General features: G+C 48.4%; 8 protein-coding genes across 8 annotated transcripts; 4 read left to right on the forward strand and 4 right to left on the reverse strand.

Moving 5' to 3' along the window:
* Window positions 1-78: 78 nt before the first annotated feature.
* FMAN_04638 (uncharacterized protein) lies at window positions 79-2,903 on the forward strand (the record flags this gene model as incomplete). The annotated part of the gene is made up of 3 exons (XM_041828630.1): window positions 79-255; window positions 303-330; window positions 382-2,903. 3 exons carry the CDS (start codon window positions 79-81, stop codon window positions 2,901-2,903), a joined length of 2,727 nt encoding a protein of 908 aa, XP_041679474.1.
* Window positions 2,904-3,397: 494 nt separating this feature from the next.
* FMAN_04637 (uncharacterized protein) lies at window positions 3,398-5,014 on the forward strand (the record flags this gene model as incomplete). Its single annotated transcript, XM_041828632.1, has 1 exon — window positions 3,398-5,014. The coding sequence occupies one exon, from the start codon at window positions 3,398-3,400 to the stop codon at window positions 5,012-5,014; it is 1,617 nt and encodes a 538-aa protein (XP_041679475.1).
* Window positions 5,015-5,477: 463 nt separating this feature from the next.
* Window positions 5,478-6,610, reverse strand: FMAN_04636 (uncharacterized protein; the record flags this gene model as incomplete). Its single annotated transcript, XM_041828633.1, has 3 exons — window positions 5,478-5,667; window positions 5,724-6,524; window positions 6,576-6,610. The coding sequence occupies 3 exons, from the start codon at window positions 6,608-6,610 to the stop codon at window positions 5,478-5,480; spliced, it is 1,026 nt and encodes a 341-aa protein (XP_041679476.1).
* A 1,861-nt stretch (window positions 6,611-8,471) lies between these two features.
* FMAN_04635 (uncharacterized protein) lies at window positions 8,472-9,115 on the forward strand (the record flags this gene model as incomplete). The annotated part of the gene is made up of 2 exons (XM_041828634.1): window positions 8,472-8,771; window positions 8,828-9,115. The coding sequence occupies 2 exons, from the start codon at window positions 8,472-8,474 to the stop codon at window positions 9,113-9,115; spliced, it is 588 nt and encodes a 195-aa protein (XP_041679477.1).
* Window positions 9,116-9,481: 366 nt separating this feature from the next.
* On the reverse strand, window positions 9,482-11,063 carry FMAN_04634 (related to P.glauca late embryogenesis abundant protein and YBR177c and YPL095c; the record flags this gene model as incomplete). Its single annotated transcript, XM_041828635.1, has 6 exons — window positions 9,482-9,625; window positions 9,675-9,803; window positions 9,863-9,977; window positions 10,022-10,136; window positions 10,195-10,318; window positions 10,512-11,063. The coding sequence occupies 6 exons, from the start codon at window positions 11,061-11,063 to the stop codon at window positions 9,482-9,484; spliced, it is 1,179 nt and encodes a 392-aa protein (XP_041679478.1).
* A 2,689-nt stretch (window positions 11,064-13,752) lies between these two features.
* Window positions 13,753-16,845, forward strand: FMAN_04633 (uncharacterized protein; the record flags this gene model as incomplete). Its single annotated transcript, XM_041828636.1, has 3 exons — window positions 13,753-14,828; window positions 14,884-16,548; window positions 16,602-16,845. The coding sequence occupies 3 exons, from the start codon at window positions 13,753-13,755 to the stop codon at window positions 16,843-16,845; spliced, it is 2,985 nt and encodes a 994-aa protein (XP_041679479.1).
* A 911-nt stretch (window positions 16,846-17,756) lies between these two features.
* On the reverse strand, window positions 17,757-19,271 carry FMAN_04632 (uncharacterized protein; the record flags this gene model as incomplete). Its single annotated transcript, XM_041828637.1, has 1 exon — window positions 17,757-19,271. The coding sequence occupies one exon, from the start codon at window positions 19,269-19,271 to the stop codon at window positions 17,757-17,759; it is 1,515 nt and encodes a 504-aa protein (XP_041679480.1).
* A 1,967-nt stretch (window positions 19,272-21,238) lies between these two features.
* FMAN_04631 (putative RIC1 protein) lies at window positions 21,239-21,632 on the reverse strand (the record flags this gene model as incomplete). The annotated part of the gene is made up of 3 exons (XM_041828638.1): window positions 21,239-21,438; window positions 21,488-21,529; window positions 21,587-21,632. The coding sequence occupies 3 exons, from the start codon at window positions 21,630-21,632 to the stop codon at window positions 21,239-21,241; spliced, it is 288 nt and encodes a 95-aa protein (XP_041679481.1).
* Window positions 21,633-23,870: the final 2,238 nt, after the last annotated feature.

Here is a 23,870-nt window from a genome sequence, read left to right on the forward strand (position 1 = left end):
ATTACAGGAAACCTCATGCGCGCGGACCATGATGTTCTTTACATTGAATATTTGTCAACTCAGAATCACAACAATACAATGGCAAATAAGCAGCCGTTGAAGACCACGTTTGACGTAAACCATGTCATACGCCCCATATTCACAGGGGGGTCAGTGGCTATTGACAACAGCGCACGTATTCTAGCCACTGTTCTCGGCGAGGATGCAGTTCTCACAGATCCTACAAACGGGAAGCATTTGGCTCAAATTGAGGGTGTAAGGACCACGTGCAAATCACATTAGACCGTGACTGACTTTCTCAGGATGGAGAGCTCATTTCTACATTAACTTGTTAGTCTCCAAAGATCGCTCAAACGTGCAAGCAACTAATACTGATGATAGTAACGCCCTCTGGATCTCACCTTATCATATGCTCCCGCTCTTTGTCAATGAGAATATACACCTTGAGAGTGTCGCAAGAAGATGGAACTATTGACGCTACACTAACAAGGACAGTGAAGGCGCACACTACCCCAGTCGTCGTTCTGGCAGTAGATCGGACCAGCACGCTGTTGGCCACTGGAGGAACCGATGGAGTTGTCAAAGTTTGGGATATCATCGGTGGCTTTGTTACACACACTTTCCGTGGGTCTTCTGTTTTGGTATCAGCTCTCTTGTTCTTCGAAGCTGCCGCTCGGCCGAGCGACAGTCATTCAGGGAAGGGTATGAAAACCAAGCGCCAAGAAGAGCCCGATGAAGAAGACGGGGACTCAAGCACTATCAATTTCCGGCTGTCATGCGGCCAACAAGATGGAAAGGTCCGTGTATGGGACCTGCACAAGCGTAGTTGTGTAGCCAATCTGGAATCGCACGTCTCGGACGTCCAAGGCCTTGACTACTCCCCAGAACAAAACGCTCTTGTTACCGCAGGCAGAGACAAGACCATAACTTGGTGGGACGCCAGATCCTGGAAGATTCGCAAAGTTGTTCCTTGCCTCGAACTGGTCGAAGCGGCTGGCTTTATCGAAAATGGAAGCTTGACTTACTCCGCTGGCGCCAATGGCTCTCTCCGCATCTGGGATACAGATATGGGTAAGGAAATCACTCCCCAGCAATCTGCGAAAAGTGAAGAGGAAGGCATTGTGTCCGGTATTTACCGCCCTGGTCTCCCTTTTATTCTTCTTGTCCAGGTCGACCATACTCTTGCACTATATAGACCTCCCCGAAAGGCAGAGACTACCTCCCTCCCTGCCCCAGAACCCTTCCGAAGGATATCAGGCACACATGACGACATAATCGATCTCGGATATTTGCTTCCGGACCGCTCGATGGTTGCTTTGGCCACAAACTCGGAGGATATCAGGATCGTCTCAGTCATCGAGGCTCAAAAAGGGGACGCCGACTGGGATTCGAATTCAAACCCCTACTTTGGTCAAGATGTTGCTCTGCTGAAGGGTCACGATGAAATTGTCATCTCACTGGATATCGACTGGTCAGGCCACTGGATTGCTACTGGAGCGAAAGACAACACCGCCCGTCTCTGGCGTATCGATCCAACAAACAACTCCTATATCTGCTGGGCTGTTTTCTCCGGTCATGCTGAATCATTGGGTGCTGTTGCGTTGCCCAAGGGAGTACCTCCAGAGTCCTCTCCAGCTCGGTCAGACCCCCTTAACCATCCTCCTTCATTCCTCATCACAGGGTCTCAAGACCAGACCGTCAAGAAATGGGATATTCCTCGCACGGCTCAGCAGAAAGGCCAAAAGGGTGGTTCTCGGGCCATTTTCACTCGCAAAGCTCACGAAAAAGACATCAACTCCATTAATGTTCACCACTCGGGTCAACTTTTTGCCTCCGCATCTCAGGACAAAACTGTCAAAATTTGGTCAGTGGAGGAGGGTGAAGTTCAGGGCATCTTGCGTGGTCACAGGCGTGGTGTCTGGACAGTTCAGTTCTCTCCTGCCAATATGCCGGCGATTCAAGGCGAGGATGGGCCTGTTACTGGAAAGGGCGCTGTCCTCACTGGCAGTGGTGACAAGACCATCAAGCTATGGAATCTTGCCAGCTATACTTGTATAAGGACTTTCGAGGGCCATTCTAACAGTGTCTTGAAAGTTGCATGGTTGAACATGCCCGCTAGTCAAGAACAGTCCAAGAAGCGAGTCCAGTTCACAAGCGCCGGCGGTGATGGTCTTGTCAAGGTTTGGGATGCCAATTCAGGCGAAGCTGACTGCACACTTGACAATCATGAGGATCGTGTTTGGGCTGTGGCTGTTCACCCCGAGGATAACACTATTGTGTCCGGAAGTGGTGACTCAACTGTCACTTTCTGGAAGGACACATCGTCAGAGACTCAAGCTGCAGCATCCCAGGCTGCTCTCCAACTGATTGAGCAGGAACAGGAGCTTGAGAACCACATACACGCCGGCTCTTTCCGCGAGGCCATCATTCTTGCATTGCAACTTAATCACCCTGGGAGGCTTCTCAACTTATTCACATCAGTTATTACAACCAACAACCCAGATAAGGGTAGCTTGAGTGGCCTAAGTGCTGTGGACGAGGTGCTGGGTAGCTTATCCGATGAACAGATCTTCATGCTGCTTCTGAGGCTGCGAGATTGGAATACCAACGCGCGCACAGCTCCTGTGGCACAGAGAATCTTGTGGACTCTGATTCGCAGCTATCCTGCCTCCAAGTTCTCGAATTTGTCTGTTAAGGGGGCTAAGGGACAGAGGAGCCTGAAGGACGTGTTGCACGCCATTCGTGTTTACACTGAGAGGCACTACAAACGTACCGAGGAATTGGTTGATGAGAGTTATCTGGTGGAATATACCCTGCAGGAGATGGACGACCTTGCGCCATTGCTTGAAGATGGGGATGGCCTAATTAAGGATGCGGGTAACGATGTTGTCATGGCAGGATAGATCAAAACCAAGATCTGCTTTCTTTCCTTGATATTTGTTCATTTGGCTATAGTAGGTAATTAGTACTAAGGCATGGTCGTTCTGGCATATTCCGGAGTACAAAGGTTATAGACAAAATGTTGTTTTCCTAGGTACTTACCTACCTATCCTGTGGCTGTGGCTGGCAATAAAACAACATACGGAGCATACCTTAGGTACTATAGGTAGGTACCGAGTCTATGACAGATTTTAAGGTACTTACCTATAGGTACCTACCTACGCAGTAGATGAATGTCTTATTGTACCAGGGATACTTAGGTGGAGTGGGCCTGGACCTGAGCTTCAAGGCTCCACCCAATAACCACAATCATGCTTGCATCTTGAATCTTTCTTCCCTGGCATCAAGTCCTAATTACGATCACGCGAACGCAACCACGGCCACGGTCGCGAACAATTATTACATTGTAAACCCACACAGAAGCGAGCTATATCCACTAGGCTGTCTGAGATAAACAATGGCAAAGCGCCATGCCTCCGAGGCCCTCGACGATCTTGTTGGTGTAGCCTCGCCAGCTTCCAAGAGATCTCGATTGGACGACATTGATTCACCTGAACCGAACGGTGCTTCGAACGAACTTATCGATGAGTCTAATACCAGAGGGAATGCGCAAGAAGACGACGCAAACGAAGACGACGACCAAGACCCCACTGCCGCAGCACCTATAAGACAGTCAGCGCCTACTGACGGGTATGATGACCTTTACCTCGATACTATCGATCGCAACGTGCTCGACTTCGACTTCGAGAAGTTGTGCTCCGTTTCCCTTTCAAACATAAACGTTTACGCATGCCTTGTGTGTGGAAAGTATTTCCAAGGTCGTGGTCCGAAATCCCACGCGTACTTTCACTCGCTTGACGAGGATCACCACGTCTATATAAATCTAGAAACGCAGCGTGTCTATGTCCTTCCTGAAGGATACGAGGTCAAGAGCCGCGCGCTCGACGACATCAAGTACGTGTCGGATCCGCGATATAGTAAGAAGGAGGTTATCGAGATGGACCGCACACCACGTACCAGCCACACCCTTGATAGAAAATTGTACATCCCTGGATTTGTGGGAATGAACAACATCAAGGAGAATGACTATCTCAACGTCATAGTCCAGGCTCTTGCGCATGTCGCGCCATTGCGCAACTACCTGCTTCTCGAGGACTTTTCGAACAAGACGGAGCTTGTCAAGCGATGCAGCATTCTAGTCCGCAAGATCTGGAATCCGAGGGCGTTCAAGGCTCACGTCTCTCCTCATGAACTTCTCCAGGAGATATCATTGCGCTCAAACAAGCGCTTTACCCTCACAACTCAGTCGGATCCTGTCGATTTTCTATCCTGGTTCTTGAACAACCTCCACCTTGGGCTTGGTGGCAGCAAGACAAAACCTGGCAGTTCCATGATCCAGCGTACGTTTCAGGGTAAGATGAAGGTTGAGTCTCAGGCCATCACAGCTCGTGCCGACGCTACTGATCGACTGCGCTTCGAAGATGCGGATGTCAAAGTGGACATTGTGCGCTTCCTCCTTCTGACGCTGGACCTCCCATCAGCACCACTCTTTCAGGACGAGCTCGAAAAGAACATCATCCCTCAAGTTCCCCTGACAACCATTCTCACAAAATATGATGGTCAGAGGGCTCAAGAACACCACACTCAACGCAAGCGTTACCGACTCATGCACCCTCTTCCCCCCTTTCTTGCCTTTCACGTCAAGCGCTTCTCCCAGAACAAGTTTGTTTCTGAGCGCAACCCAACCATCGTCACTTTTGACGCCCGTAATCTCGACATGTCACCATACGTTGAGCCAAACCCTAAGGAGTGGCCCCCAAGTGAGCCCATCTGGTATGATCTGGTGGCCAATGTCATTCACGAAGCTGTTCGAGTTCGAGAGGACGTTGTTGACAGCGGTGAGGAACGTAAGACTTGGAAGGTTCAGCTGAAAAATAAGGCAACGGGTGAATGGGTGGTCTGTCAAGACTTATACGTTGATAAAGTACAGAGCGAGCTGTTATATCTTGGTGAAGCATATCTCCAGATCTGGGAACGGAGGAGAGATTCGAAGGGCAAAGGCAAGGCCCCATGACGGTAAATACCGCCAATAGTGAGCCTCTATCCGTACATACACAGTAGATTTTAATACCACAACTTGACGATCCGATTTACTCGTTCCTGGGAGAGAAATATCAGCCCCATAAGCTCGCTCTTTGAACTGTAGCTCTCGCTGAAATACACTATGGTAAACCGTACTCAATCATACGCAGCTAGTAATACATCGTTCATAAACAAGGTCATCACCGTAACCTCGCCCGTCGTGCGCAGCCGATGTCTCATATCTAAGTAGTTGTCCAGTCCACCTACCCTAAGCCTCATAAACACGGTATCACAGCCCCATCCAGAAGAATTCTCCAACTCCGCCCAAAGGTGATTGTGGAAACAAAGGAACGAGCAAAAGGAATATGCCCCTCAACGCTGACGTTTGAAGACACTCATGATATACAATACAAAGACTATACCGAGATGGGTTTTCAAGAGCGCGCTTCATTCTCCTAAGAGAGGGACTGTTCAGCGGCCTGCTTCGAGGGTCCGCCCGTGTGGCGCTTGTCGTGGTGGTGATGTTGGCCAGCCTTTTCGCGGCGCTGCTCCTCAATGGCTGTTCGTTGTTGAATGCTAGAATCGTGGCTCTTGAATTCGATGCGAGTACTTGCTGGAAAGTTAAGGACATGCTTCATCGTCTCACTGTTCACCATTTAGCTAAAATCAGAGGAAGTCGATTACAGGCCGTTGAAACTTACCGAATCTTAATGACTCGACCACCATCAGTGCGAGTCCAGATGCTGAGAATGTCCTCACCATTGCGAACACTCAACACAGCACCACAAACATCATCGCTAGCATCGGCAAACTGATCACCAATGAGGCTGAGAATGAGATCTTCCCAGTACCTGTCTGCTACACCCTTCTTCATCCGAACCACCCACTTTCCTCCCTTCTTGTTAACATCATCCTCCCATATTGGGCGAATGCCTTTCTTGAAAAGGTGAAAATCAGAGACAACGGGGAGTGTGGAGGGACGTTTCAGGTGACGATAGATCTCCCAGAACTCTTCCCCGGTCCGTACAGTTGCGATCTCGTGTAGCGTCTTCTCATATTCGATGAAGCCGTGTGCCTTCGAGATCGGTGGTCGATACCAAAATGTCCATGAATCAACTAACGCATGCGAAGGATTTGCCGTGGATGCCCCAGACTGGTTGTTCTCAGAAATCGCGGTCATGCCGGATCCTTTACCCGCACTCTTAGATGGGTCCTTCGTGCCGGACTTGACTACCGCTGATGCCATGGCAGTATCGAAAGGATTGGCTAAAGTCTTCGGGGTTTTGGCCGACCCAAACGAAGCAAACGCTCCAGATCCTAGGCCAAAGGCACTGGAGGCACCGCTCGTGGGTGACACTAGACCTCCAGGTGTGGTATTAAAAGGGTTCGGTTTAGTCGACGAAGGAGTATCGCCACCTTGGCGCTTGGGGAATGAGGCATTGCGATTGAAGGAGTCACCACTGGACCCTTGTCCGGGTGTTGCGAGGGAGAGCTTGCCGGTGCTAAGAAGGCGTTGGTGAGAACTTCATATTGTAGGTGAAAGTGCAACTTACTTTGTGCGGCGGGACCAGAGGTTGCTAGTATCCATCAAGACCGAATGGGACAGGTCTGTCGACAAATCAATAGAGGGCGGGGAAGACCTGGTAAGGACGCCTTGGATAGACCAGGGAGAGGACCGGAGAAAGCGTGTGCGACGTCGATACGCTTATAGACTGCAGCTGGTAGTGTCGGTGTCGATTTAGTAGAAATAGTAGTCGATGTTCGTGATGGTGGCCGTTGGGAGTTACACTGTCTCAAGGTTGAGGGGGCGATCAGTAGGTTCACGGCGAGACTATTTTAAGATCGAAAGATATTGTAGGATGATACGGTTATAGACGAATTCGTGACGTTGTGGGATTTCGCAGTATCGTAGTACGTAATACAGAAAAGAGCTGAAGAAATTGGAACGTCAAAGGTGAAGTTGTTGGATGTTTGGGAATTTTGATTTGGAAGAGTTGCAAGTGGGAAAGATAGTATGTTAGACGTATGGAAGAATTTCTGACAGCCCACCTACGAAGATACTAACCTAAGTTACCTTGGTACTAAAAAAATCCGAGCAGCACTGACAGGCCTGTGTACTTTTTATGTAGCCTCGCGGCTTCCTCATATGGTCATGTACTTAAAATTTACTCACGATGGCCCCTGTCAGACCGCAAGCCCTGGAAGCTAGCACCCAGCTCACTGGAAAACACTCCAGTCAGGCTCCGAAAAGCCTGTCCAACCTGCCTGACTACCTTACCTACCTACCTTAGTACTTACCTTAGTACTTACCTACCTATGCTAAACGCCCATTCCCAGCCCCCAGGCCCCATCCACATATGAAATCATGACCAATTCTACAGAGTGGTATATCGGATACCGTGGCGATTTAGATACCTTAGAGGTCACCCCAAAAAATGACGACAATGACCGAGTAGTGGGATTGGATATGAATTTCAAGCCTGAGAAGTTGAGGCTCATAAGTACTGGTCGAGGTGATAAAGAATTGTGGAATAGTGAAATTACCTTTCCCGCAAGCCGGGTCAGAATTTCGTAAACAATATGCACAAGTGAGTAACACACTGGCGATATGTCTTTCAGTTTCATCCACGACACCCATCAATCGTTTCCTCATGACTAGCACTGATGAACCGAACTCCGTGTCTCAATTATGATATCTGTTGAGAAAGGCCAAAGCCGTTTCTTTCTCGACATAATAGTACTATGAGGTTGATTAGTGTTTTTAAAAGATCTTGGTAAATTGACATGTTCCCTTGGAGCTGGCAGTGACATTTGGCTCTGAATATGTGAGATAAACTAAAGAAACCAGGGTTTGATATATGCGAAACTCTCACCTACGACTGGGGGGATGATCATGACTTGTAGGTTGGTGGCTTCATGAATCTCGTATGAGTCTTGATTCGCTTATCCTGGTTAGAAGACTAGAGCACTGGCAGGCCAGGCATCAAGAACCTGTAAGTACATTTTTGCGACAGGTATTACACTTGTATTCATCGAGTAATATAGAAATCTTGTAATGTATAAGTGACATAAGCACCTAGCAGTCACATGGACGCTTTTATCCGACATTCATATTGGGTAAGGTATTTTCAGATCTCCTATCACTTGACTTTCCCCTATTAGTGTGTAGAGCAAGGCAGGTAACAAGCAGTCGCAGACTACAGCTCATCTCACAGCTTCCTACTGTATGAGTTCCAGGTTCGAGTTTCACCGAAGCTGAGACAAGATCAATCACCCCTTCTAGGCTCACCCACTCGGCCCCACTTCACAGCCCATAAAGTTTCTTATCGTGACCTCTTATCACATTGCTCCAGGAAAAAATATTCTAAGATTTACATAGTAGGTCAACAACACTCAAATCTTGAGATACCGCGGATACACCTCAAGCGCACACCTCCACCACTGTCGCAATGGGTGTTACACGAACAAAGACCATCAAGAACAAGCACGCCGCTGCTCCTGGTGCTGCCAAAACCTCCAAGCGCTCCGCCACCGATGGCATTGCTAAGTCCAAGAAGTCAAAGGGCCCCACGCTGAGCCAGCAGGTCAAAGACAAGGGTCGTGAGGCACTTCTGCAAAAGTTCAAGAACCCCAAGAAGAAGAAGTATACGGACCAACAGCTGGGTATTCCCGAACTCAACACTGTCACGCCTGTTGGCGTCATCAAACCTCGTGGGAAGAAGAAAGGCAAGGTTTTTGCTGATGATCAGGTAAGAAGTTGTGGTCCCGAACGTGCTTGCGCAATTCTAACTTACTATCCCTCTAGGAAAGTATGAGTACCATCATGGCGCTTGTCCAAGCGGAGAAGGATGGCCAGATTGAGTCCAAGATGATCAAACAGCGTCAGATGGAAGAAATTCGCGAAGCGCGCAAGGTCGAGGCCGAGAAGAAAGAACAAGAAAAGCAGTCGAAACTTGAGGATACCAAAGACTCTCTCCGAAAGAGGAGAAAGCGCAAGAGCACAGGTGACGAAGAGGACAACATCAAGGAGTTCACCACGAGCGGTAGCAAGGGGACAAAAGCAAAGGCCAAGAAGCGAGTTTCGTTCGCCTAGGCCTTCGACCTACTATATAGCAAAAGTTTTCGGAGTTTTTGCATTGTTTGGCGCATGGAGTTTGATAGATAGGCTGGGGTCATACCATGATTTCTGGTGGTTTCTGGAGATACAGCGGTACAAGAGCACAAGACTGTATTCGAACAGTGGTTGCTCACTCGGGTGCAGATCTACTCAATTAACTAGATGGAATGACCGGATTTATTTTGAGCTTTTAGCTCTGGATATTCTGTGTCAGATCTATGATATCTAAACGCGCTTCTATAGATGTCTATACCGTGCTAGTCTACTGTGGTCGTCAATTGCGTCGAGAGGCCCCTTCTTATAGTTCTTTGGAATGGGTTGACTTTACATCAAATCTGCTACTTAGTCTTCCACAATGACCAGCTTACGTCGCATGGGGATGTAGCCATGTCCGTCGGCTAAATGATCATTGTTGTTGGGGTTAACGAGGGGCCTGAGATCATTGAGATCAGTCTTGAAAGCAAGATGGTTCAAGAAGTTGGCAACCTGGAAATATTAATTTTGATGTCTAGCAATATCACTAATAAGAACTTACGGGTTTTGTAAACCAACGATCACCCGAGGTTTCAAACCAGCACAGATGTCCTCCCAGACTAGAGGTGAGAAGGACAGTATTAGGATTCTGTTTGAATTCTTCATAGGGAATAGCTTCCTTGACAGCAATCTTGTGACAGTTAGAAATGGCTGAGAAGTTACAATAGAGCAGGAAACCGGAATCCTTACCGGGTCATCAGTTGAGTGGACAGCCAGGAAAGGAATCTCAATGGAAAGTATGGAATCCACCGATGAAGCATCGCGGTAGTATGCACTCTCCGTCGGATACCCCCAAGAAGGACACCTGGCAAAGTCAATTTTTAGTCGGAATAGAGGGAAGCGACTTACTGGATGAGGCGATCAAACTCATAGAGGTACGTGATGTTCATCACGGCCTTGACATCGATTTTGCTGTACTTTTCCAACTCGGTTCTATGTGTGGCAGCGAGTTCTTTTAGAGCACCTTGATAACATCAGCAATTGCTTTAATTAACTACCTAGGTATGAATATGTCGACTCACTGCCCATGACTCGAAGATAAACTTCTTTGCCGATGTAGCTGTTCTGTAGGATCTTGCTAGAAACTTCTAGATTGAATGGGTTGCTGCATACAACTGCTCCCTTGAGGACACAGTTGGGCCCCTCCTCGCCACAGTAGTTTGTGTTAGACTGAGCCAAAATTCGGGGAAGTAATACTTATATAGTTGGTGAGCATGTTCGCTCCTAGAGAGAACCCTAGACCGAACAATGGTCGGTTGGGGAAAGTTTTCCGTAACCACTTTATTGTCTTGGATGAATGTTAGTGGGATGTTTTCCTTGGAGCACGAGTATCCTTTACCTGACGAATATCCCATGTCGCTCGAGCGTTGTACAAGACACCACTGGTGATCTTGCTGCGCGCACAACCTCGCGAGTTAACGACGCAAACTTCCCAGCCACCCTCGCCGATCAATGGCGCAATAGTGTGTCGAAGGTAGATCTCGTGAGAACCGCCTGAAAGACCATGCAGGACAACAAGCATGGGCTTGCAGTCGTCTGACCCGATATGCTCAAACTCTTCCGGAGTGAAGTAAGCTGTTCGTCGAGACAATGAAGGGTCATCAGGGGCCTCAAAAGGCTCAACAGCAAAGTCCACGGCGAATGTTCCATGGTAGATCTTGTGGTCAGCATCAAAAATCTTGCGCTTATAGTAAATCTTTGGTCCAGCAGGTTTGGTCGCTGTCCACATCGTCTGCAGGTGGCCATTGAAGAGCAGTGGGTTCAGCCGGCATGGCGGTGTTGCCTTTTCGCAGATGGATAAGAGATCGGTGACATTGCCATCTTTCTCTTGCACCTTTCGAGGTGAAGGCGCATGAGTGAAGTTGAGTTCTGCATGTCCAAGCCACTCCATGATGAGATCCGTACAAGCCGTGACCGATGTAGGCGAACCACTTTCAGATCCGAGTGAAGAGGAGAGAAGTTTCGACCACAAGCGAGGACGGATACAACTGAAAGGGGGTGAGGGTAGGGACGTATTAATAAAATTTTGGCATTTTATCAACCAGCAAATTGCCCCTCCATCCTCCGACGACAAAACGGAACGGCTTCCATGCCTGGTTCTAGTTGATCCTACGGTGGATACACCCGTTCCGGTGGCCGAAACAACCATCACTGGGCATGGATAGATCTGTACCTGCTATGATTTTTATTATTATTAGTAGTATGCTTTGTTTATACTTCATACTTACTGGAAGATCTTGGTTATCAACTAAAACTTCTCCCAGGCAAACGGTTAAAGTATCTAAATATTGCGTGCTATAAGTGCATTTACTATTTCACTCATGAAAATCACAATATTCTCGCATTACTTCTAGATGACCCTACAGAAGGGTCTTTGTTGAAGACTTGTACCTAGACAGATTTTATGTAGCGTTGGTCTACTCCGTAGTCCATCTAAGACTTGCATTTTAACTTCTTACCTGGCGCTAGGCAAGTGGGTCACAATGGTCAAGAACCGAGGCACGATTTTAGGCGACGGGATTTCATACTGTAGGTAAGGTAGGTACCTGAGCAACAAACCTATCAAGGCAGCTGAGGGTACAACTGACAGTGGTCATCTGTATGAATGTATGTTGTTGATATGTACGATGAACTAATCAATGCAAACATTGAGGCTGGAAACGGGATCACATTGACAGAAACAAAGCTCACTCTTCCTACTTATTTCATCCTTCTCTACTCCGTATGTATGTACCTAAGGTATATGGTCCTGTCACGAGTCTCCATTCATTTAGATATATCATTTGTTCAGAGCATCTAAATACAATGGCAATGGCCTCTAAGAAATATTCTCCATATTGGCCCATCCACCATTCGGTTGGTGGTTCAGCTTCTTTCCAGGTTGTGATACCAAGGGAAGGCCACGTGCGTCTGTATGTTCGTTCACGTGACCAAGACGCTTGCTCTTCCCGGCGCTCTGGAATTCCCACAACAAGGATTCAACCATCAACCGACACCCAGTCACAATCTCCAGAAGATGACCAACTGGCTGCTGTTCTGATACTGTGATAATAGACGACACCTGTTTGGTGGTATCTAAATGGCCTGCAATTTCCATTCGACCAGGCTTACCACGAAATGAAATGAATCGTCTATCGACCGAGCGCACTATATAGTGCTCCCATCCCTTCCGACAATCCGAACCACCATAAGCACACCCTTCAACCTCGTCACCATTCCATACGCCTTGCTTTGATGAACCAGTAGCTATATGCAACTTCCTCAGACGCATTCGAAAATCTCCACGTGCACTGGAACTTCATTCATGAAACCGAAGCCCTGGACAACCCGCTCCTACTTCAGTTTGGTCTGCTAAGATGCAGGCTAAAATTATCACAGCCTACCCATCTTGCACCAGTTTCTCGTTCTCCTGCGTGGTTTTGCTTCGGTTGCTGCGATCTGCTTCGTACGCTGAAGCCTTTTAACACTCGGTCCTCATTAACATTGGTCCCTCCTTGCCGCAGGCATAGGAAAACTGTGCCTTGCAGTCCATACAACCAACCAATGTTACGCACTGATTCGGGCATCACTTAACTGGCTGAAGGGGTAATTCGTCGCATGATTCAACTTTGATTTACCATGACGACAGCAAAAAGGTGTTCATATGGTCTTGGATAACCTCCGAATTGAGTCGTCTGATAAGGGTCGATAATTTATGGCAGCATGACTCTGTTATCGGAACTTGGCAGGCTTACTGGCTCTTGTTTCTTGTTCAAGAGCATGAATCACTACTTCAGACGCAGCGGGTGGATTTTGCGTCGCCATAGTGTGTCTTCGTGCTCGAAGTACCGGATGGCTTGGTTGGACGAGCATTGACGTGTTAAGAGGAAGTCACAGTCGTGATTTGGACTTTCGTAAATTATCCACATGGATTCGTATATAGTTCTTTTGCTCTTTTGAGAGCAGCGATACGATGAGATCATGCTGTCTCTCACCTGGTGGAACCATTGGGGGTTAACCCAAGCGGTCCAACCATCAACAGCCAACACCAAGGCGCTTGACATTTCCAAAGATCTCTGGACGGAAGCCGCACAATAGCCAGTGCATGGGCGAAAGAATGACGCCTAGAGAGCTGGAAGAGAGTGCAAGTGCATGAACCTGGGAAATTCATCAATCTCGTCAAGAGCTTGAAACATCTGCCCATTTCGATCATTTCTGCGCCTATTACCAACGTCTGGTGCTTAGGACACAGTTTTACTCGGGGCGAGCCCGGTCTATCAACAAATCCTGACAAGGCAACTCTCACGCAAAACTTACATTACCCTAATCATTGGCTTCATTCTTCCCTTTTCCCCCTTTATTTTTCTTTCTCTTCTCTTTGGCCTTGCGTCAATCGCACTGATTTTGCAGATGACCAAAAATTCCCCGACCTGCATTGGGCCAAAAAGCCTACATGTTAAATTCCCCGCGATCACTCAGGGCCACTGATAATTAGCGGGTCACCGACGTCAAGGCTCAAGGCACCTACCTACCTGGTCATTCCCATCGGTTAAGGTGCGGCCCCTAAGTAACCACTGAAAACTCGACGCCCAGCTGCACTCATGGAGACCGCGTCCAAACCTCCACCTCGACGTCGACATGCTGCCATGAGAGACGAGCGAGAAGTTAATGACCAAGGAGAACGGGCTCGACATGAGCGAGGAATGAAATCCTCACAGAGATCAAGGTCTCCCCGTCAAGTTCGCGATTCCCGCCACGATTCCGACGCACGCCGCAACCGCCCACTCACGAGACCAGATTCTCATTCATCTCGCCGTCGTCGCCATTCGCACGATCGTAGTCGTGATCGCGCTTCTCGTCTATCGCCCGAGCAATCACGTCGAGCACCAGAAGTTGAAGATCTCATTCCGCGTTATCGAGAACGCCATCGCGAAACCGAGGAGAAGCCTCCACGGCGAAGCCAGAGCCGAAGCCCAGGCCACGACTATATCGGCAGGGCATCGCTGTCAGCAGCCAAACGACATCGAAGTCGGAGCCCTTCTTTGACTATTTCCAACCGAAAGAGGTCCAGAAGAAACAGGAGCCCAAGGCCAAGGACAAGGGACATCAGCCTGGAGTCTCCATCTAGGAAGCACGCCAGGCCCTCCTCACGCGACCGACATAAATCATCGCCTCGCCAACAAGCACGATCTTCTAAATCTCCCACACGTTCACGACCTAGATCTCCAGCAAAGTCGGACTCGGATTCGCGACGGGCAGACCGAGAGGCTCAGTCACAATTGGACCAACCTCTGCCACGGTCACGAAGCCGATCGCTTACATCAGAGCACCACTTGGCTTCATCCCGACGAGCTCGTGCATCATCTCGCGAGGATCAACGGACGTCAGGTCTTGGGCGGACTTCATCACGGCGACAGCTTCCACCACGGTCACCTCAAGCAAGTAGGGAACGGAGATCTCGAGAAGGGTCGCCGGGTTGGCGTCATTCTTCGAGGTCCGATATTGACGAAGACATGACCTCCAGAAACAATCTTCGTGGAGGCTATAACCCGAAGTATCACCAAAAATCACATATCAGTCACGATCCTTATTCCCCATCACCCCAACACGCTTCGTACCATAACTCGCCTTCACGATCACCCTACGGACCATCACGTGGTGGATGGAATGGTCATCAGTAAGTAGACCCTGGCAACAAGCACAAATGTAATCGTCTATTAACGCCATTCTAGGGCCTACCCACCTCAGTATCCTCAGGGGAGTAGTCACGGTCCCCCAAGTGGCCCTTCTAGCCATTATCATTCCAATACTACACGGTCACCGCCATACGCCGCTCCGACAGGCCCGATGCAGCAGTACCCTCAGGGGGGAGGCTACCGCGGTGGCTACAGAGGAGGCGGTTTTCGAGGTCGTGGGAGAGGCGGCTTCAAGAATTCTCATTGGAACTCAGGTCCTTCTTCAAGAGGACACCACGAGGATTTAGGCAATGAACGCTTCAGCAATGTGGACAACCACGGAAATACGGGCCCTGAGCCTATGGATGTTCAGGGAGAAGTATTCCAGTCTCACAATGAATTGGGCGAAGACACCAGCCAGAGTGTTCAAGACAGAGCAAACCCATTGTCTACCCCTAACAGACCACCCCCATCCGGCCCAGCAGGTTCATCTGGTAGCAAGTTCAGTTTTGCCTTTAAACCTTCATCAAAGCCAGCTGTCACTGCCCCAAAGCCTGAGATATCACAAAAGTTGAATGCTGCTCCTCGGCGAGAACCTCAGCCTGAGAATCGAGACAGAGATCGAACCCGAGATCAAGAGCGCGAACCTCCCCGAACTGCACCGACGGAGCCAGCTTCCTCTCGACCACGCCACGAGCGTCGCCATCCTCCCGAAGGCCCTAGAGTTGCGCCCCGTATGCGTAAAGTGATGAAAATCATGAAGCGACCGAAGCCAAGGCCGACACTCCCAGCTGATCTGGTGGACTCGGAATCTGTCTTCTTCAGAAAACCTGGAAACGAATCAGTCGTTGGCTCTGGTACATACGGCAAAGTTTTCAAGGGCCTGAATGTTTATACCAAGGGGATGGTTGCCCTCAAACGAATTCGAATGGAAGGCGAGCGTGATGGGTTTCCCGTCACAGCTATCCGAGAAATCAAGCTTCTTCAGTCCCTTAGACATGTCAATATCGTCAATCTTCAGGAGGTTATGGTCGAAAAGAATGATTGTTTTATGGTGTTTGAGTACCTGTCGCATGACCTCACGGGGCTGCTGAATCACCCAACATTCAAACTAGAGACAGCTCAAAAGAAAGACCTCGCCAAACAGATGTTCGAGGGCTTGGATTATCTCCATACGCGAGGGGTACTCCATCGCGATATCAAGGCCGCAAATATTCTCGTCAGTAACGAGGGAGTCCTCAAGATTGCTGATTTTGGTCTCGCCCGATTCTACGCCAAGCGTCACCAGCTGGACTACACCAATCGAGTCATTACCATCTGGTATCGCTCACCAGAGCTATTGCTTGGCGAGACTAAGTACACTGCTGCTGTTGATGTCTGGAGTGCAGCATGCGTTATGGTTGAGATTTTTGATCGAAATGCCATCTTCCCAGGTGACGGCACCGAGCTCAGCCAACTGGAAAAGATTTACAACGTGATGGGCACGCCGAATTTGAAAGACTGGCCCAATCTCGTCGAAATGGCTTGGTTTGAACTTTTGCGCCCCACTGTGAAGAGAAGGAATGTCTTCGCAGAAAAATACCGTGGTAAGATGTCACCAGCCGCCTTCGACCTGCTCTCCGCCATGTTCCATTACGACCCTGTAAAACGGCCCAGCGCTGCACAGGTACTCCAACATGCATACTTTACGGAAGAAGCACCAGCAGCCCGCCAGGCTACAGAGTAAGTCGATCAAGCTTGCATATGACAAGCATCACTAACTAACCGATCCGTAGACTCGCGACACATAACGACTGGCATGAATTCGAGTCTAAAGCCCTGAGGAAGGAGAACGATCGGCGCGAGAGAGAAGCTAAAAAGCTGGCTAAAGAGAATGCCGGGCGGGACAAAGAGAAAGATAAGAAACGCATTAATGAAGGGACCGACCAGCGCGACACAAAGCGGTTACAGGTTGACAAGAATGGTGGTAACAAGCCCAAGCCGGCAGTCGCACCATCGAATTCGACCTCTGAAGCGTAATATCCATGATACCTTGATCTATAACTCGAAACGATTACTCCTCGGCTATACACTTGGTACTTTCGAACACAGACGACATTACCCAATCTGCAGAAGTCTTCGAAGCAATTTGACGTTCCCCGTCCTCTTGTTGGGCATCTCGTCTCCCCGTAGGCCAAGGCGACCAAATCAATGGACTGGCGTTTTTGTTTTTATATATCATCCTTCGTTTCTTTTGAGTCTCGGTGGCTCCATAACTTCTCATGTTGGAACCTGAGGCATTCATAATGCATGGGCGCTGGCATGGGTTTCTATTTGTTTTGCCGGCTTCATCGCCTTCTTTTTTTGCATCCTGCGTATTGGCGCTGGATGGGCAGTGATTACAGAGCTGGAACAGAATTTTCTTTTTGACGAAGGCATGGCAAAGTATTGTTGCTATATAGAAATGACCAGGACAGTGAATCAAAGACGGGGCGAAAATTAGACAGCGAAAGCCCATTAATATGTATTAAGCCATCCTCAAGAAGACAATCGCCGCCAGCTAAGTGCATCATTGAGGTCTATTTATGTGCGACAAGTCCTAGGACTCCCCTTGCCAGTCAAAGATATTGCAGCTTACCTATTATCTTGGGTTGTCGTTGAGGAAGTCCTATCACACAAATGTTACTTGCTGCTAACGCCGGCCCTTTTTGGAGTTTCAATAGGCAGCTGGATCTGATAAAACCAAATGATCTCATACTTTTGACTTCTCTGCATCTGTCCCATCCCTAATCATATCATTATTGGCCTCGTAAAATCGTGAGTAATTCGTTACATCATTGCTGGGCGTTGAATCCTGGGTAATTACCCAACCCAACTGCCCTTTTTAAGTATGCGGATATGTCTTTGAGCAAGAGTGCTGTGTTCCTCTTGTTTGAGCTTCGTCTTCTTCTTTACTGATCCGCCGCCGCCTCGACACCTTTTCCTTTGATATCTCGAGTCTTCAGAAGCTCACGTAGACTAACCTCTGCACGGCCCTTGGCCGATGGCAAAGTATCAGACGAACGCCAGGTCATCCAACCACTAAGAGTGGACATCAAATTGCTCCTTTGGCTAGATGTCTCGATTGCAGATATGGAGCCATGGACAACCGGCTGGTCAAGTCCTTCTATGGCTGCGAGGCCCTTCTTTGGTAAACCAGGAGGATGCTCTTTGTTTGTTATATCAGGTGCTGTTCGGATTTCGAGTTGGCGGCTTGATGTTTGAGGTAAGGCAGGCTCACTGACAAGACCAGCAGCCGTGGGTCGACTCGAATCCAAGTCATGGAGGTGCATGCTCAACCGATTGCCATCAATAAGGGCCAGTGAACCAGACCGTTTTTGGCGAGGTGACCGTTGTCTTACATCATCCTCTTCCAGGAACACGTTCTCGCTGGCTCCTTCTTCAGACGAGACCGATGATCCGTGTTTGCTGGACCCTTTTTGTGCGGCTCTGCCGCGAACGTCCTCAGCAATCTCTGCAGCGGACTTCTTCTTCGATTTATCCTCATCCGATGATCTACTCGATGACATTATGGTCTCCAATGTTCCCATGGCTCTGCTGTTCCTCCTCACGCCCATGGGTCGTTTTCTAGATTGTTTGATGTTCCTCTCATCGTCGGATGACACAGCTTGAAGGGTGGGTCCATGAGCCTCCTGGCTCTCGATAGCTGGAGCCATAAAAGACGAGCCTGAGCCATGGGGAGCATAATGAACTTCATACTGGTTGCTAAGTGAGTATCGTGATTTAGCACAGATCTCTGCGATACGGTCCAGATCAGCGTTTATATCAGTACCGCCACTCTGGTCTTCTAGATTGGCCATAAAGCTTTTGAAGCGGAAGGCTTCGACAGATGGAAGTTTTGGCTCCTCTGGTTCATTCTCGATGCGTTTCTTTGTTCGATTTCTCGCCATTGTACCCATAATTCCATTTCGGACCGAGGCAGAACCTGTACCGAAAGGCAGCACTCGTCGTACGAAAGCTGAAGGACCGCTACTCTCTGAAAGTGCTGAGCGGTGCCCTCGACCGTTGACAACAATGACTCCTCTGTCCGCAGGCTGTGCTGGTACAGGGGCGTAGTAACTTCGCACGATCACAGGCTGCGAATAGGTACTGCTCTGGGCACCAGTAGACTGTGTGTATCGATGGCGAGTGGGGAAATTGGTATTCAACTCTCGAAGAGCCGACGTTCGATACTCAGCAGTTGAATTGTCAACAGGAATGGGTTTTCCCTCTGCAGTTGAGGGCACCAGGCTCGTCGATGAGGCGTTCGTCTGGAACAGGGGTGGGAAGGAGAATTGAAGAGAGTGTGGACGTTGTTTGCTGAGGGCCGGTGTTGATGAGGTTGACGTAGAGGAGTGGTGTCGAGATGGTTTGTGTTGATGGATTTGGGGCGGCTGGAGGAGCTCCTCTGGGGTAGGGGATCGCATGATGGTGAATTGGGACCTAACTCCGTATATATATAGTATGAATGTGGTGTGTGGTATGCTTGTTTTCTGTACAGATATGGGAGTTGGAGGCGATAGAGCGATGTGTTGATTCGGGTCAACCGCAAATGTCACCCCAGGTGTACACCAATTGGGGCGGGCATTGGATGCTCCGAAGCGGCAGAGTTAGGGTAGTATACTCGAGCTTTGCATATGGGCTTGTAGCTAGTATCTGTACAGACGTGTACACTTGAGGGTGGCAAGCGAACGCTGAAATGGGGAAGCTGTTGGGATGATGATTGTCGTGGTCAACAGTCGGTCTAGGATACCTATGCAAGGTGTTCTGGGGATTAGCTGCATAGGTAGGTAAGTAGGCAGCGGTAAAGAAGCAAGTGTAGAAAACTTAGTACCTTTGGCCTAGCTCCTACCTACTAGGTACCTTAGGCAAGTAGCGTGTAGCAAGGTACCTGATGGGAACGATGTGCTCCGAACAATTTGGCGCATCGACCCAGAGGATGTGTGGATTGGCCAGCTAGAACAATGAATAGCGAGTGATGGGAGCCAGCGAGGTAACAAAACGTAAAACCATGGAGTCTGTTTTATTATGGATTTTGTCTTGTCTCGTCCTGTCTTGGCTGACGGGACGGTCAAGCCGTTGATGCAAGACGCGGTGCAGTGGGTCGATGGATGCAGGAGATGCAACAGACAATAGCAAAAAGAACAGTATGGCACTCTCCGGCTACAGATACGGCGTAGTTGTAAGGCGAGGGGTTTAGTTTGTTCTTGGTGGAAATGTGGGATGAGAGCTGATAGATGATGAGATTGCAGGGAGAGGCAATAAGTCAGGTTGAGAGAGCCGGTCCAGTCGGTACCTCCAATGTTGAAGAGAATGCTGGCTGTAGTCAGGCAGGCCTCTAACTTGAAGCTACCTTACTTCATAACGCTGGATCTGAGACAGCAAGCTGCAAGAACAAAGGGTGTCTTAGAAAATAAAGGAAAGAAATAGGGGATATTTTCTCCCACATGCGTTTCGTTGCTTTTCCCTCTGGGTCCATTTGAGGCTGATAGGAAGTAGCGAAGCCAATCAGGACAACCCAAATTTGGCCCTTATTATGCATGAGTGTCGTGGCTGTCGATAATTAGGCACTCAGTGAAGGGATCAAGCTCGTCTCGGGCGACGTCCCCGCATTGTCTTTCATTGGCTTGCATCTACAATAAAGCTCTCGGTAACATATCTCTAGGTACCTAGGTACTTACCCTGAACCACCTCCATAAGAAGATCCATTGCTCACAAATGTCCAGCCTGCCGAAAGCTGGGTTTATTGAAACAAACAGATGATAGACCTAAAAACTAGGATTCACCTATTGGATTGTGTGTCGGTGTGTGGTGATCTTGAAACTATTCCTGTCAATTACGTTGGCACGACATACCTATGTAATCACTGGGGTACACTTGTTGTTTTGGTATGGACAATAGGCACATGTCAATGCACATACTGGGATAGCAAAGGCGGACAACTCACACCTCCAAGTCATTACGCAGCAAACTTTGTGCATTTGGTTCCCAGTAAGCTCCCGATGTTCGATTTTACATGCAGGGATATTCAGCAATACGGACTATACATACGGGCGTTGTGGTATCCTCTGTCTATAATTGGATTTTCAACCCCTTCCCTTACCAGCATGGACTAATATCGAAATCTAACTTGAATTCAACACTATCTAAGATGTACCATATGTCTTCCGACAGTAGCATACCAATATGGTATTGATACTGCGTCGCCGTTCTCACACCAGACCAATTGATCTGTATATAACCCAAAGATTAGGCAGGCATCAGCTCCTTACTGGTACACCACCTTTATCGTAGCCGATGTCGGCGAATATGCGACCTAGGTGATGCAAACAACCTCGCCTGAGTTCGAATACAGCCCATAACGACATTCGATTGCCACCAATGTCTACTCATTTTATGCTGCGCGCCCCATTGTTCCATAGCCCTGTCCACCAGTTTGCACGTTGTCGGAGTAAATGCCAGGCGCAGGTCCTGTTGCAAAACGGCCCTCGCGCGCCTGTTCTCGGCGATCGTAGTAGATGTACTCAAGGTAGAAGGCGTGAATATGACCTGGAATGAAGCCAAGAAGGGTTAAGCAGATGTTAATGAACAGATCTGAGAAAGTTAGCATACGAGTGCAGCCAGGTAGATATATGTTGCATACCCATGCCACATCCTGCAACGGCCCAGACACCGATGGGAGGGACTGCGACCACATTAGTTTTACTTTGCATTATACGATCAGAAGGAGTCTGCGACTGACAGAAGATTGTAATGAGGATAAGGAAGACTGCAGAAATAGCGCCCATGGTTGCGACTCGTTGATGCAAGGTTGAGGAATGTTTCCAGAGGTAGTTCTGTCAATGACTCAAGAAGCCGTGAATTCGCGTTCTGTTAGTTGAGAGAATATATAGCTGAAGGAGAGAGAAAACAAGTAAGGTCGTCACAGAAGTCGTCGAAAATGTGCGCCACGTAAATAATTCCAAGTAACGTGAGGCCTTCGTTAAGGTATTCTTGATTGTAACGCCAGGGAGGCTATGACGTAGGCCACGTCGGCATAAAATTTGCCGTGACAAATCCTAAGAAATCATCTTGTGGTGAAGTCTCCAAGAACAGCCCATAAGAATCAATCCTGATCTTAATATTCGATTCTAGGAGACCAAACGTAGAATGACATACTGAACAACATACCATAAAATGTGATTTTCAGGCATTATTATCAGAAGTGAGTAAGAAGATCTTTGGCATGAGGAGCCTAGGTATTGTCACTGGCCTGTTAGACTAGGTATTCACCAGTGAATTCTGTCCAATTACCAACAGCACAAGAGGCTCAGGTAGGCTACTGTAGACCACCACCAACACGACAATGTTCAGAATGTCACAATCACCTGCATCGTGTTGTTTATATCACAGCGGTTCCTCTCTTGATCAGCGCTCCAGTGGAACGTAGAGTTACAATCATTCTTACTTACCCATCCCCTCTAGTCAGTGCTGCGTCGAAAAGGTGCATTGATGTCCGAGCATGTGATTGATGACCCATGTTAGAAAGTTTTTGTGGCAGCTGCGAAATTCCGGTTCCCAAGACGAAGGAGGTGGCTGAGCTCTAGGGGACAGGTCGTTTATATCAGACGAGCTGCTCATCACTCATCGACTATTGTGGAAGTTGAAACTTACCTGGGTACCAAGTCTCATCACGGGCTAATAAGATCGAGGAGTAGAGACAGACTCTCTGTGATCAAGTACCCTTCTGTCACCTGGCCATCTTCACATTGATAAGGGGAGAAAAAACCAAAGAATGAGAGAACACGGCTCAACTATATGCTAAGGCATAGTGGAATGGATAGAAGTAAATGCTTTTGCCTGAAGAATAATATATATATATATATTATATTATCGTGTCTTCCCTTTTGGTGGGAAGAATGAGCAACCTTTCTTGGAGTGTTTGATTCAGACACCTCTGCCTTCACGTCACTAGCTGTTGGCCTCTGAACATCGTACCCTTTCTAAAGGTGAACCTGAAGTATTGATACCGAGATGAACCCGTAAATGGTGTTATTAAAATCCTTGTTGGCCACCAGCCGAAACTCATCAGAGTCACCCCTTGTCTGGCATAGAGATACTCTGGTATGGCATTATGACTGACTGACTGACCTTATAGCCTCGTATCCGTAGTCTTGAAAGACAAGAGTGAGTTAATACATATTAATGGGGGACGTTTCCGGCTCTATTTATAGCTGGGATAATATTGGTTAAGGCCATCAGATAATCTCGCTACTCTATCTAGATAGTTGAGTGCTCCGTCACATTCAGAAGTTGGATGGGATTCATTTGCGTCTGGGAACCTTCTCAGACTACATATGAACTACGAATACTTACGGCCTGTTTCGGTGAACATCTGGGCTATCAGCTCTCGCGGGATATAGAACATAGATTGTGAACCCCTACTCTCTTTATAAGCAATGTTGTCCGTCCTGTGCGTCGTAAAGCCGCTCAAAGGTTACCCAGCAAAAGAGGCTTATCAATCGACCTTGGATTATATTACTACACAACGCAGCAGACGTCATGTGCAGACATGATTCGCTGGCAAGTTAGGCTACTCAACGGGTTTGCTTCCATCAACCCAGCATTACGAATATCCAAAATCAAGTGACAGCAGAAAAGAGAAAAGGTGAAGGGCGGGAGGGGTCTGCATCATTGTGGACTGACTGATGTAGTTGGAGCGAGGTTGATGACGCCTCACCTTAGGCGGTAAATCTGTGTCCGCGCACGGGTGGGACTCTACCATGTGCTAACTACCTAGGCCATCCCGCCTGACTGATGATGGATTTCTGCTGTTCTTATAGTACCTGTTTGGGTAAATATTCAAATGCCACAAAGTGCAAGCTAGATGAGTGTGAACTAATATCTAGGCGTTTGAAGAGCGTCTGGTCTTGTTGAATCGGTGGCAGCAGAGCAAAATCGGGGTCTGGAGCAGTCCGATAATGAGGCTGGCACTGTACTGTTGGCTTTCGCCCTGCCTGAGCGGAGATTGCTGTTAGTCGACCGGC

The sequence above is a fragment of the Fusarium mangiferae genome, assembly GCF_900044065.1.
Source record: "Fusarium mangiferae strain MRC7560 genome assembly, contig: FMAN_scaffold003, whole genome shotgun sequence".
NCBI lineage: Eukaryota > Fungi > Ascomycota > Sordariomycetes > Hypocreales > Nectriaceae > Fusarium > Fusarium mangiferae.